Raw genomic sequence first — 13,980 nt, forward strand, 5'->3', positions numbered from 1 at the left:
ACAAGAACAGCAATACATAAGTGCACTAAAACTAGTCTCATCAAGCCTGACACAGTCATAGCTAAGTGTTTTTTATTTTTAAAGATAGAAAAATAGAAAAAGATATTAAACTTTGTATTAGTAAGTGAGGTTTTTAGGGAAGATATGGATTTTTAGCTGATTATAAAAAGATGTTAAATTGCCCAACGTGTGTATAGATAAATCAGTAAAATAGTTTAAAAAGGCACATAATTGATTCTTTATGACTCTTTTAATTGATTCTTTAAATTGTTTGTTTATGCATCTGAAACGGTCTATTGAAAGTCTGCTTATTGTCACCATCCCTCACCTATTAAGAACCACAGATGAGCCTGTTACGATAGATACTTTTCATAGGTCGGTTAATTGCCCCAGAAATAATGGTGATAGTCGATAGTGTTGTCCTTTTTATGCCATTTTATGTAAACAGATTAGATATGACAATAAAATAGCATAAGAATGCAAGTACATTCTTTTTAAGAACACAACTTAGATTTTTAAGATTATTAAGATAAAAATATGAAATATTAATGAAATTGGAATGTTAGAAAAATAATATTCTAAATATTTAACACATAAATAAATATTATAAAATATTCATTTCAATTTTTTTCATTTCAATTTTATGCTAATTTTCCAGCTCCTTTAGAGTTTTTTTTCTATTTGATTTTTACCTTTTTGGAATCCATTCAGCTGTTCTCCGGTTCTGGCTAGGGATGCTCCGATCAGGATTTTTGCAGCCGATACCGATCACCGATTTGTAATCTTTGTGATCGGCCGATACCGATTTTTTTTTTTTTTAAAGCTGATATGCAAGCTCTTTGATGACTGTAACTGTTACATTTTTTCTAGATAAAATAATACCACGGATGTTCCCTTTGTTATATTACTTGCAGTAATTAGGTATATTATTGTTTTAATAGAGACTCAAATAAATAAGCACAACAAATATTTATTCTGCAAAGAGAAATTTAAAATGGCTTTAAAAAGGCTTATGTCTCGTAAAAGTACTGAAAATAAAACACTTCACAGTCTTTACTGTATTAATTAAATATACACGCATTCGTATGTAGTATAAAAGTTCTTTAGTCAAGAGCAGAGAGTGATTTTATTGAGAGATGAATTAGGTTACTGCAGCTTTAAGACGTGAGAGAGAGAGATCGCTCTGTTCACGTGCACTGATGACAGGCTGCTGTGTGTGGGCGGCGGCTGAACGCAGACAAGCAGCTGTGAGGAAAATGAAAGTTTAAACGCTCAAAACTTTAAAACGCATGCAAATAATAAACTTTTGGCATGAGGATGCAATTGTCCGTGATAGATATGTGTTGTATAAGCTGTTTGATGGGGATGTGAAGACGCCTCGCGCTGTTGACCGGAGCGCGTCCTCGTAGAACATACGCATATCGCTGTAAAAGCAAAGAGAGACATACAAATCTGCACGTCGCACATGAGCAACGGGTTGTAAAAATGCTCGCGCTACGTAAAAAATGTCTTTAATTGCAGCCGCATTCAGGATCCTTTTGATGACAAAAGTAAACAGAAAGATCGGTTTATGAGATCGGCAGATTTAGCTAGCACCGATCGAGTCATTTAATGCCATTATCGGCCGATACCGATCGGCGGCCGATCGATCGGAGCATCCCTAGTTCTGGCAGTACCACTTTTAGCATAGCTTAGCACAATTCATTGAATCTGATTAGACCATTAGCATGGCACAAAAAATAACAAAAGAGTTTTCGACTCTTTTGTAGTTCCATCGTGTACTAAGACCGAAATAAATTTACAACTTGCAATTTTCTAGGCAGATATGGCTAGGAACTATCCTCTCATTCTGGCGTAATAATCAAGGACTTTGCTGCCGTAACATTGCTGCAGCAGGCGTAGTGATATTACGCACTTTCTGAAAATAGTCCCCTTGGAAACTTTCAATAGCAGGAGACTATTTTCCGGCACTGCATAATATCATTGTGCCTCCTGCAGCCATGTTACAGCAGTAAAGTCCTTGATTATTACACCGATCTTAGTACATGATGTAACTACAGAAGACTCCAGTTTTAAATAGGAAAAATATCAAAACTATTTGGTTATTTTTAGCGCAATGCTAATGGTATAATCAGATTCAATGGATTGTGCTAAGCTAGGCTAAAAGTGGTAGCGCCACACCCAGAGATCAGCTGAATGAATTCCTATATACTATAATAGCTACACCTCAGATCTAAACACTAGATGCTATGGTTATGTTTCAGATGACCTTTAATTTGTATAGCTCTTTTCGTTGCCTCAGTTTTTGAACAGAGTAGAGATGCTGGCTTGTTTACGTTCCTGGCTTCTTTTTTTTTAAAATGAAATTTCAGCTTAAGTAGCTTTATCTTTGCCTGTCACTGTCCGCACATGCGCAGACATGTGGACCCTTAGTTGCGTATGTCACTCTTACGAGACAGACAGCAGGCAGAAATAACAGAGGGAATTGCGATCAGCTAAAATGCTAATGACATCAATTTTTTTGCACAAAAAAACCCCACTATGGTAATATTTCGCCTCTCCAAAAACTACCGACGTCATGTTCACCTATCGTTCGATAAGTCAATACAGTCATAATCATAACAGGCCTAACCACAAAGTTTTTTTTTTTATATTTACTCATCCAGTACCCAAGGTTACTGATGACATGGCAGAGTTCTCATCAGGGCAAAACACTGGGTGTGCATGCAATGCTCTGATGTCTATTGGATCAGTTCACTTAATGCAATTAATAAAATCCAAATGGAAGTGCATTACGCCCAATTAAAACTCAATTGAATAAAATGCCACAGAGATTTGGTAGCATAAAAGAACTACAAGCAGTCGATGTGGTTCCATTACAGCAATGACTTCCTTTAACAGAATCACAGTTTGATGGATGGTAAATTGGTAGTTACCACGGGCTTCATTGTAATATTGTTAAAGCATTAGAGAGAGATGAGATGATTCATTTAAATTATCAATAAATACTAGATAAATGTCCAGTTTTCCTGTAGCTCAATTGTAAAGCATTGTGTTGTTAGCAGCACAAAAGGCCATAGATCCAATCCCAAGGGAACACATATACAGATAAATGTTTACCCTTGTAATGCAGTGCAAGTTGCTTTGGATAAAAGCGTCTGCCAAGAGCATAAATGTAAATGTAAAATGTAAAGAGTGAGACAAATTTCCCCTAAATAAATAAAGTCAACAAAGCATTACTTTTACATGTTCACAAAAAGCTGAAAAATGTCCGCACGCTAAAGTTAAAGCTCAGTCAGGTGTTCATAAGGCATTAACTATACATGCATCCATCAATAAAATCATTTTAAACAAATAAACTGCAACTGCTTTCAGCTTCAGGCCGTTATTTATCTTTATTTTCCTTTACTTCATTTCTCTCTGCCCATTAATTATTCTGCTAATCAGTGGCAAAGTTAAATTAGCAGCAATGCACCGACAGCTAACTGGTTTAACTGTCCATGCAATACACTGCGCTCTGTCTGCAGTGAATCTGGGCTTTTTCCATCAGAGGGGTAATCAAAAGGAAATCAATTCACATCTGAAACACCTCCCAGTTCATCTACTGCCCGGGGCATCCAGTCTGTCCTGTATTAATCTGTGTTACAGTCGGACTGAATTCACAATGCTCCACAAGTCGGAGCACAGGACTCACCTGCAGACCAATTGGACCAGAAGGTCCTGGGAAGCCTCTTGCTCCTTCATCTCCCTTCTGTCCAAACATTCCCTGCTGTCCACGAGGACCTGGTTCTCCATCAGCACCCTGAGAAATTGAATTAGTCAGAGTCTAAATATATATTTTACCGCACACGTAAAGAAAAAAATATATTGATGGGGTTGTAAAGTCAGGACGTACAGCGGGCCCAGGAGCTCCAACAGTACCCTGAAGACCATGTGGACCTGGAGGACCCTGGTGGACAACACAGAGAAGATATTGATCAGAAAGAGAGAAACTCTGGATGTGTTTCAAAAACACAGTCAAAAACAATACTAATGTATTTATGGGGAAACTTATTCCAATTAAATAACTCTTAATGTGTGATTCTCACATACAGGTATCAAACGTTTATTTGTCCAGATTTACTCACATGTTCACCTTTGTCACCCTTACTTCCCTTCTGGCCTGGTTCACCAACTTCTCCCTAGAAATGAGTTTAAAAATCAATCATGCGATATTGTTCTTCAAAATAATACAAAAAGTATCGAAAAAGACATTGAAGTAAATAATTTCTGGGCAGTATAAAATGCAACATTGCAGTTGACCCCTATGGTGTTTTATGATAAATATGGTTTCAAGCCATGATGGCCAGATAAAGCACTGCTACAACAAATTCGTGGCACGTAAGCCCGCGAACCTTGTTAGAGGATACTGATGGAGAGACAACGTTTATGGTACCCTGTGCTAATTCCATTATAGACTGCCTGTGCTGCTGATGATGGATATGCGGCAGAGGAGAGCAACGGAGAGATGGGCGTGCTTTTCAGATGCTCGTGTGTTAGTGATGAAGAATGATTACAGGTCTGTAGTGCCCAACAAGTGGCTGCGGGTGAGGAATTCTGGGAAGAGGTGCGATAAATATAAACTAGCATTTGGTTACTGGCTGTATTCTGCAAGAAATCTTTTATAATCTTTTTGAAATCTTGTTTTCCGGTAAAGGGATATAAAACGAGATTACTCGAGGAGGTAAATTGCATCAGATATTAAAACTTGTTTTCTGAGAACTTATAGTTTCGTGTGCTTTGTACTTAAGAGAAGGATAAATAAAACTTTTTGAAAAAACAAAACAAACTTAATTCAAGACATGTTTTCTATTTTTTTTGTTTTTATCTTATGCAAGAAGATGAAGTACTGATTTAGAAGTGCAGTGTAAGCCTGTTAGTGCAGCAACACAGGCCATGTGCCCATAAGAAATATAAATCACAGATGACATCTCTTTAAAATATCTCTATGATTTCTCTTAGATATTAATGAGATTTCAAGGACCAATGTATCGATTTTTTAGTGGTGAGACTGTGAATTGCAACCAACGACTCAGTCCATGGCTTGTGGACTTCCACACTTTGATGATGTGTGGTGCAGACCCTTGACCAGGCCCGGAGTGGGTAATCGGGAGAACCGGGAGAATTCCCAGTGGGCCGCTTCACTTTTGGGCCGGTCGAGTTTTTTTTTTTTTTTACATTTGTCACGTTAGTGAGTCTATCTTCTCTTAAAAAACACTTCACACGTTTCGCATTGACACTGCAGCGCGCAGCCTCTGTATGGGTTGTACCATGTGAGGGAGTTTTCGCCTCCCCTCCCATAGAGTTGGTTCGGTCCATAGCGCGTCCAAGAAAACTTTTCTCCGGTAGGCTGGGCCGGCCCTACCGTAACAATACGCGTCTGAGAGGAGGAGGGCGTAAAAAACAGGTTGAAGAAAAAATCCATTAGAGGATGATGCTGCCAAATGTGCCAAACTTACAGATTTATTTTCAAGAGGACAACAACAGGTAACTTAAAGAGAAATAAGCCTAGTAATGATTAGCATTAGCAACGCAATTATTCGGCTAATACCGATGTCAAACTATTTACAAGCCAACATTTTTTTAAGTTAAAATATTAGCCTTTTGTGTATACATGACGATTCATAGACTTTGCAAATATTATGCAAGCAGCTTCTGAGCAGCAGATAAGCCAGTTCCCCGCTAAAAACGAGGAGGCAATGAGTAAACAATATGAATTAAAGTTATGTAACAATCAGGTTGTGTTCATATAACGCCTTTTGTGTCCCCAGTCAAAAATGACCAGCCGAAAAAAGCTTATAAATCACTTGTTATGCTAAATATTTACCCACTATTGGATTCAATATTTTTGTCAAATTGTTTTCTTTTTTAACGTTAATTCGGACTGGGTTTTATGTTTCTATTTGCATCTGATTAATCATAGCCCTCATAGCATTAGCAATGCTAATAATTTATCAACCTTTTCTTGTGGAATAGACTCCAAAAAGGGCTGGATTATTTTTGAACCATAATGTGTAAATATTGGACAGAACACGCTGCTGGGTTAAAATTGACCCAATGCTGGGTTGTTTTAACCCAACTGTTGGGTTATTATAATCCATGGTTGCATAACAACAATCCAACATTGGGTTATTTTTAACCCAGCATGTGTTCTGTCCAATATTTACCCATTATGGGTAAAAAACAACACAGCCTTTTTTAGAGTGTAGAGGAATATTTTTGTTAACTTCTCATCTTAAGTGAAATATTATTTAACTTTTACCTTATTTGTTTAACCATGATATTAATAGAAACTATAGTAAGAGCTGAACTGTTGCTTTATTTATCCAATTTGAAAAAAGTGCTAATTTAGAATAACACTTTGGAAAAAGTGGGCCGGTCTTGGGTACGAAACTCCCGGGCTGAAAAGTGGCCCCACTCCGGCCCTGCCCTTGACTAAGGCTAAGCGGGCATGCGCAATTTAAGGCAACAAGACCGTAATCTACATGAAGTGCGTCATTTGGGATAGGACACACACCTAACTCATCCCTTTCGAAGCACATTGAAGCTATGGTGTAATATGCTGGATTTACTAAAAAATATTAAGTAGTGCATCATTTTTGTATCCACTTTTTAAAGTGAGTTTACCGTGATTTTTTTTAGCAATTTAAGCAATTGCAATTTTTAAATGAAGTTTTACATTAAACTTTAAGCAATTAAAAAAAAAATTTAAGTTAGTTTTACATGGAATATTAAACAATTTAAGAAATTGCAATATTTTAATTAAGTTTTACATGGAATTTTAAGCAATTGCAATATTTTAAGTAAGTTTTACATGAAATTTTAAGCAATTGCAATTTTTTTAAGTAAGTTTTACATGAAATTTTAAGCAATTTAAACAATTGCAATTTTTAATGTAAGTTTTACATTCAATTTTAAACAATTTAAGCAATTGCAATTTTTAAAGCAAGTTTTACATGGAATTTTAAGCAATTTAAGCAATTGCAATTTTTAAAGTAAGTTTTACATGGATTTTATTTAAGAAATTTAAGCTTTGCAATTTTTAAGCAAGTTTTACATTAAATTTTAAGCAATTTAAGCAATTGCAATTTTTTAATTAAGTTTTACATGGAATTTTAAGCAATTTTTAAAGTAAATTTAACATAAAATTTTAATCCAGCGTATTATTTTTAATCCAGTGCCTAGTAAATTATATTTACTAAAATATTTCAAGTAGTTTCAACCCAAAATTATTAATTTAATTTCCTTCTTACAAATTATAAAATTTAGTTGAATTTACAAAAAATGTGTTCATTTAGAATGACTTAAAGGAGTAGTCCACTTTATAGATGGGGCCCATTGACTTCCCATAGTATTTTTTTCCTACTATTAAAAGTCAATGGACCCCATCTTTAAAGTGGACTACTCCTTTAACTCTTTTGTGTTATTTTTTTTTTTTACAAAAATTTAGTTAAAAACTTTTTATTTTTATTTTCTTTTGATAGAATTTACTCATTTTATTTAGTTAAATTTACTAAGCCACAAAATAATTTTTTACAGTGTAGTGACAAAATGCACCCTATATCCTATATCCTAAACAATATTAGGAGAAACATCTAAAAACTAATAAACGTCTTCAAAGCAAATCTTCTAAGCTACAGAAGTGCCACTGTAAGCAATAACATTTCCACTGGCTGGGTCTCTGTTTTTTTTTTTGTGTTGGTATAAAGCTTTCTTTCATTTAGTCAGTCTTTGTGCTAGATGAAGTTAAATCAGTTATATTTCTGTGCTGGCAAATTGTTTGTGTGACCTGCCACATGAAGAAAAGCATCATATTGTTAATATCTTTGCAACATTTTAGGGTTCAGCAATGTCTCAACTTATTTATTTACCTTGTCGCCATCTTCTCCGGGTGGACCCTGAGGTCCTGCTGGACCTGGGAGACCGACTGGACCCTGGACTCCATCACGACCAGCTGGACCAGATGGGCCTCTCTCTCCCTGAATAACAAACATAAAAGCAAAATTAAACTGAAAGCTTGCCAAATGACCCCTAACCCTAACTTTGAGCAGGCACCAAATAATGCATCTTCTGTACGATATGAAAAACGCAAATTGATCATTTACCGGTGCACCCTTCTCTCCAGCAGGTCCTGGGGGTCCTTGAGGTCCAGTACGTCCGGACAAGCCAATAGGGCCAGCCGGTCCTGCTGCTCCTCTCTCACCAGGTGAACCCTATGACCGCCACAAAAACATACAGCAGTTACAGCAATGATGAAACTTCATGAGAAGATGTCTTTTTTTATTTACCACTACAAGATTTGCTGAAGCACACCACATTACCATGCATCTACATATGTGGTATAACTCATACGTACTCCCAAGCAACCTTCAACATCTTTATGTGCCTTCAAGGATGTAGAGGAATCTTTGCTTTGAATGATTACACCAGCCCCAAAATACCCAACCATATTTAGATGTTTTCCTGAATACCACGTCTGTCTACTCCATAAATAACCCCGAATATACACAGAAAGCAAGACGCATATCTTTGTAAAAGTACTGAACCTTTACCTGATATTTTGCTGAGGAACTTGACTGTTACATTTCTGAAGATATTCAAAAAAGCATAGGCATTGTTATGCGTTTGCTAAGGTTTTTTATGTGTTCTGGGTTGTTACCCAAATGGCCATAAGTTATATAAATCCCCCCTTTCTCTGTCCAAAATGGCCCAAAAAGTTTATAGTTTTTTATCCATTTTAAGATACCAGGTAAGTCTTGTATTACAAAAGTAATAACATGCCTCTCCTCGACAAGTTGATCTATCTGTCCATAACACAAAAAAGCTGGACGATCTATGCACCACAGTTTGTTCGACCCCCTAACCTATAATCGATTGATTCATTAACAGCAATTAATTCATTCCTGGAAAATGGTCATTAAAGGGGTCTTCGACAAACAAGGATTTAATTTATCGAGAGCCCAAACAACCCTATGGGTATGTGATTTAGCTATTCATCTGTATGGGTAAGTTTTTGGACAGCTTGTGTGCCAAATATATGTGACAACCCTTACAAGCTGGCATACATACATACACCGACATTTTATCTATTTCAACATGGTTTCATTTTTAGACTTCGGCATCTTCATACAAATGCAAATGTGTTCTTTATCGAAGTGACACAGCTGAATTTAAAACTCCTCAAACGACTTTTCATCCGTCCGTTCTAATCTCGCCCTGCGCCGTCAAGTACGAAAAAAGAACAATTATAGGGTGACAATACTTATCTATTTTCTCAAGAGAAACGAATCAGCGAGGAAAAAATTTGGTTTAATTCAAGGTCTCGGAGACATTGCAACTCGCCCGTCCTATGAAATGTAATGAACCAGCTATGGTGTAAAATGTCAAGAGAAGTAATTACGCACAGGCAATGTGGATCTGTCTCGATTGTCTGGTCACGATTACGCCCTCTAGTGTAAACTCATGCAAACGCGGGTTTATAAAGAGGCTTTGTAGTGAGAGTACGCATCAACAATGTGCTTTTTTATTTGTGTGTGTGTGTTTTGCTGTGAAGTACACACTTTTTAAATCCTTAATGGTGTTTTTAAGCCTTAGATCTTTTTGACCACTTCCTCAACTCTCTGAAGCTCCTAAATATTGAATGTTGCTTTTGGGAAAATGAGTTTTTTTGTATTAAATGATGAGAAACCATAGTAACAGAGTACTTACAACGGGGCCGGGGGGACCCTGAGGGCCCTCTGCTCCTTTCAAACCAGCCGGACCCTGTGGAGGGTGAGAGAGGGGGCACGAAAAAGAGAAAAAAGAACAAAACATGAGCAAATCAGAACAGGTTTACAGTACGTCAGCATATATATATATCCGCTCTGCATTATTTGATGTGATTTACTTCCTTTCAAAGGCATGTAAAAATACACCAGCATTAAAACATTCAAGTAAAGTAACAAAAGCGTAGACAAAAGTAATTAAAAATCTATTCACACAGAACATACTATTAAGTCAAGGGTCCTTAGTTTTTTTTTTTTGAGAATTTTAGCCCACAAACAGCTTCCCAGAATAAAAAAAACACTTTACTTAATTCCCTGAACCTTTTTACAGTATAACAGCAATTAAAGGAAACATAGATGGAAAAGGTGTTAAACGCCACCTGTGTCAAAAATTAAATATTAAAGGGGCCATGGAAAGAAAATCTGACTTTTTCTGAATTTTGTGCTATGATTGGGCCACCAGTGCTTATATCAACCTAGAAAATGTGAAAAAGATCAACCCAGTAACTTAGTTTTAGTAAACCATTCTCTACAAGCACATGAAAAAATAGGTTGTTGAAATTTGGCTCTCCTTATGATGTCATAAGGAGCTCTTATTATAATAATACCGCCCCCTTAATCTGCCACTCCAACCACAGCACTGCCATTTAGTGCAGAGAGAAAATAATTCACAGCACAATTGAGTTTCAATTGCATGAAACCACCATCATTGTGATCGGTGTTTGCACTTCATCGCTCATTTGCATTTTAAAGGACACACCCAAAATGGCACATTTTTGCTCACACCTACAAAGTAGCAATTTTAACATGTTATAATAAATTATCTATATGGTGTTTTGAGCTACAACTTTACATATGTGCTCTGGGGACACCAAAGATTTATTTGACATCTTAAAAAAATTCTTGTGACATGGCCCCTTTAAATGATATTAACCGAATGCTCTGCTGGTTTTCAATGACTGGGTCACATTTTCTGAAAGAAATGCAAGTGGTGTTTGCTCATTCAAAACCCTTAAACGCTCTTGGCATTTTCAGGGCATTCCTACAGTAGATAACTGCTAACCGACCCAACATAAAAATGAGCCTGATACCTAAACCCCTATGGTTTTTCTTTTCTAGACAACTTCCGAAAAAAGGTATTAGCTCTAAAAGATGGTTCACTGAAAGCCTTTTGTTTAAAATGAGTGAACGAGGGACTGCAACTCTGACAAAATAATTAAGCTAGACATCTACTGTTTCCAAACGAATCTTTGTTTTTGGACGGATTACAGAGTAAACTGACAGCAGGTTTGGTCTTTCTTGACTCTGTGTTTCATTAATCTCCTGTTTGAGAGCGAGATCCACAGAACTCTGTCTGCCTGCTGCTTCTGCCGAGACCAGATTGATATTTATTAGGCTGTTTGAGGTCTCCCACAGGACGCCTGTCAGCTGGGCCACAGTAAAAATCAAAGAGGCGACGAGAGATTGTGTGTGTATGTGTGTGAGTCTTGGTATGGAGAGAGTGAGTTGTGGAATCCATGTATATGCAAATAAGGGTCTCAAACTACAAGGGAGTGATAATAAAGGCCCTCAAGGATAGGTTATCACAAAATCTATCCCAAAAATAATTTTTCACTTTCACTTTTTGGTCTTTTAAGGGGAGAGAGAGAGAGAGAGAGAGAGAGAGAGAGAGAGAGAGAGAGAGAGAGAGAGAGAGAGAGAGAGAGAGAGAGAGAGAGAGAGAGAGAGAGATTATGAAATATGAAATATTAAAGGATCAGTCCAAAAATCAAGATAATTTACTCACCACCATGTCATCCAAAATGTTGATGTCTTTTTTTGTTCAGTCGAGAAGAAATTATGTTTTTTGAGGAAAACATTTTAGGATTTTTTTCATTTTAATAGACTTTAATGGACCCCAACCCTTAACACTTCTCTCAACACTTAACAGTTTCAACACTTAGAGTTCCAAAGGACTTTGAACGATCCCAAACGAGGCATAAGGGTCTTATCTAGCGGAACGTTTGTCATTTTTGACAAGAAAAATAAAAAATATGCACTTTTAAACCACAACTTCTCGTCTATCTCCGTTCCTGTGATGCGCCAAGCGCGACCTCACGTAATTGTGTAAAACCGTGGAAAGGTCACGTGTTACATATATGAAACGCACATTTGCGGACCATTTAAAACAATAAACTGACACAAAGACATTAATTAGTATAATTTGGCATACAACAACGTCCGAACGGTCCTCTTTCTCCACTGTTGTAAACACTGGGGCGTAGTTTCAAATATGTCATCCGTGACCTCTTGACGTGATGACGTATTACGTGATGTTGCGGTGGCGCATCACAGTACCGGAGATAGATGAGGAGTTGTCGTTTATTAAAAATTTTTTGTCAAATATTACAATCGTTTTGCTAGATAAGACCCTTTTACCTTGTTTGGGATCGTTTGGAGTCTTTTGAAACTCCATGAAAAAAACTGTTAAGTGTTGAGTTAAGTGTTAAGCTTTGGGGACCATTAAAGTCCATTAAAATGAGAAAAATCCTGGAATGTTTTCCTCAAAAAATAAAATTTCTTCTTAACTGAACAAAGAAATACATCAACATTTTGGATGACATGGTGGTGAGTAAATTATCTGGATTTTTTTAAGAAAATGGACTAATCCTTTAAGATTCTAAAATAATAATAATAATAAAAAATTATAAAATAATATTTATATAACAATTATTACCTTTGAAGTCATCCATTTCAGAACATTTTTAACCAATCAGAGGCCCCGTTGACTTCCATAGTAGGAAAAAAGAATACTATGGAAGTCAATGGGGCCTCTGATTAGTTTGGTTCAGTGATGCGCAGGTCAATGTATAAACAACCCGCACCTGACCAATGTTTTCGCCCACAACTCGGACTGCAAAAAAATATATTGTACCTGACCTGCTTCCTGGCCTGCATTTTTTAAAAGTACTAATTGTTTAAAATAGTTAATTGGCATCTTTATTTCAAACCACCTGACAGACTGCGACCCGAATATCAATAAAAATATTTTTGGATGACTCTTAATTTGGATGACTTTTAATTACATTTTTAGACAAAAATATTACTGCCCCAACATAAATTTCCTTCACTGGAAAACAACAACGTCATTGAAAAAAGTAATTTTGAAATGGATGACTTCAAAGATAATACACATAACAAGATTGAGCACTTCAATTACTATAAATGGGGGGCAATGCAACTCTCAATATGGCCGCACTAGTGATAAAAGTCCCGCCTTCAAGTTAAAACAGCCAATCATCAATCATGTGTTTGAGATATAACATGTTCCCATACACCGAGTGTCGGGTCAAAAGTGGACAAACCCAGCCATTGAATTAACCAAGAAAACGTACAATGGGTTAAACCAACCCAGCATTTTGGGTTGAAACAACCCAGCATAAGTTAAAATTACAACCCAGCATGTTGTGCTTGTCCCTTATTGAAATTAACCCAACCTTTTTTTGTGTATTTTTGATGAGTTTAGTATTTTTCTTAATAGGAAATAAGTGACATTAAACTTTGGAAATGTAGTGTATATAACACTATGATGGGTCTGTTCACACATCAATACCAATATATCTCTGTTAACAACTCTTTACAGTTAAATTCACTGTTTAAAAATGTACACTTGTTGTGACAGTTCTGATAACGCCCCTAATAAATCCTGTCTAGTAATTTACTAAAGTAATTGAAATAAAATAAATTTCCGTGTCACCGCTATAAACTCTGCCTGTTTATGCAGTCCTGAGTAAAACATCCATCTAGGAATAACAGCCCGGAGATGTATATGTTTTATAAATGTCCTTGTGGGTGCATCTGTGTGTGCCGGGGTTCGGATGTGCGCGAGGACTTCAGATTGCCTCTCTAAAGGGCAGACACACACAGTGGCCCCAGTAATGACTCTTGCTGTCCTAAAAGTGAAAAAAATACCGACCAGTAGAAAACAATCAGGCGTCAAATAGAGAGCCAGCGTGTCCCGATGACCTTAAGATCAAACTTCAGCAATGAACAAACAGCCTCGTCTTCCAAAATCTAATTGGCAACATATCCAATTAAATCATTCGCTGCCCAAATAATGCATATAAAGCAAAACAACAAACCATCTTAAAAAATTGTATGAACGTGATCCGCAGACAAACTAATGTAACTTTATGTT

At 36.6% G+C, this 13,980-nt stretch overlaps 1 protein-coding gene across 1 annotated transcript in view; it reads right to left on the reverse strand.

The window, feature by feature from the left end:
* col11a1a (collagen, type XI, alpha 1a) overlaps window positions 1–13,980 on the reverse strand; it is an 83,101-nt gene that overhangs the window by 18,454 nt on the left and 50,667 nt on the right. The window contains exons 41-46 of the mRNA XM_065258485.1: window positions 9,748–9,801; window positions 8,145–8,252; window positions 7,911–8,018; window positions 4,128–4,181; window positions 3,896–3,949; window positions 3,695–3,802 (exon numbers count right to left, since the gene is read on the reverse strand). Of these exons, the coding sequence (XP_065114557.1) occupies window positions 3,695–3,802; window positions 3,896–3,949; window positions 4,128–4,181; window positions 7,911–8,018; window positions 8,145–8,252; window positions 9,748–9,801 (486 nt within the window). The remainder of the gene's footprint in view (window positions 1–3,694; window positions 3,803–3,895; window positions 3,950–4,127; window positions 4,182–7,910; window positions 8,019–8,144; window positions 8,253–9,747; window positions 9,802–13,980) is intronic.

The sequence above is a fragment of the Paramisgurnus dabryanus genome, chromosome 22 (genome assembly GCF_030506205.2).
Source record: "Paramisgurnus dabryanus chromosome 22, PD_genome_1.1, whole genome shotgun sequence".
Classification (NCBI taxonomy): Eukaryota; Metazoa; Chordata; class Actinopteri; order Cypriniformes; family Cobitidae; genus Paramisgurnus; species Paramisgurnus dabryanus.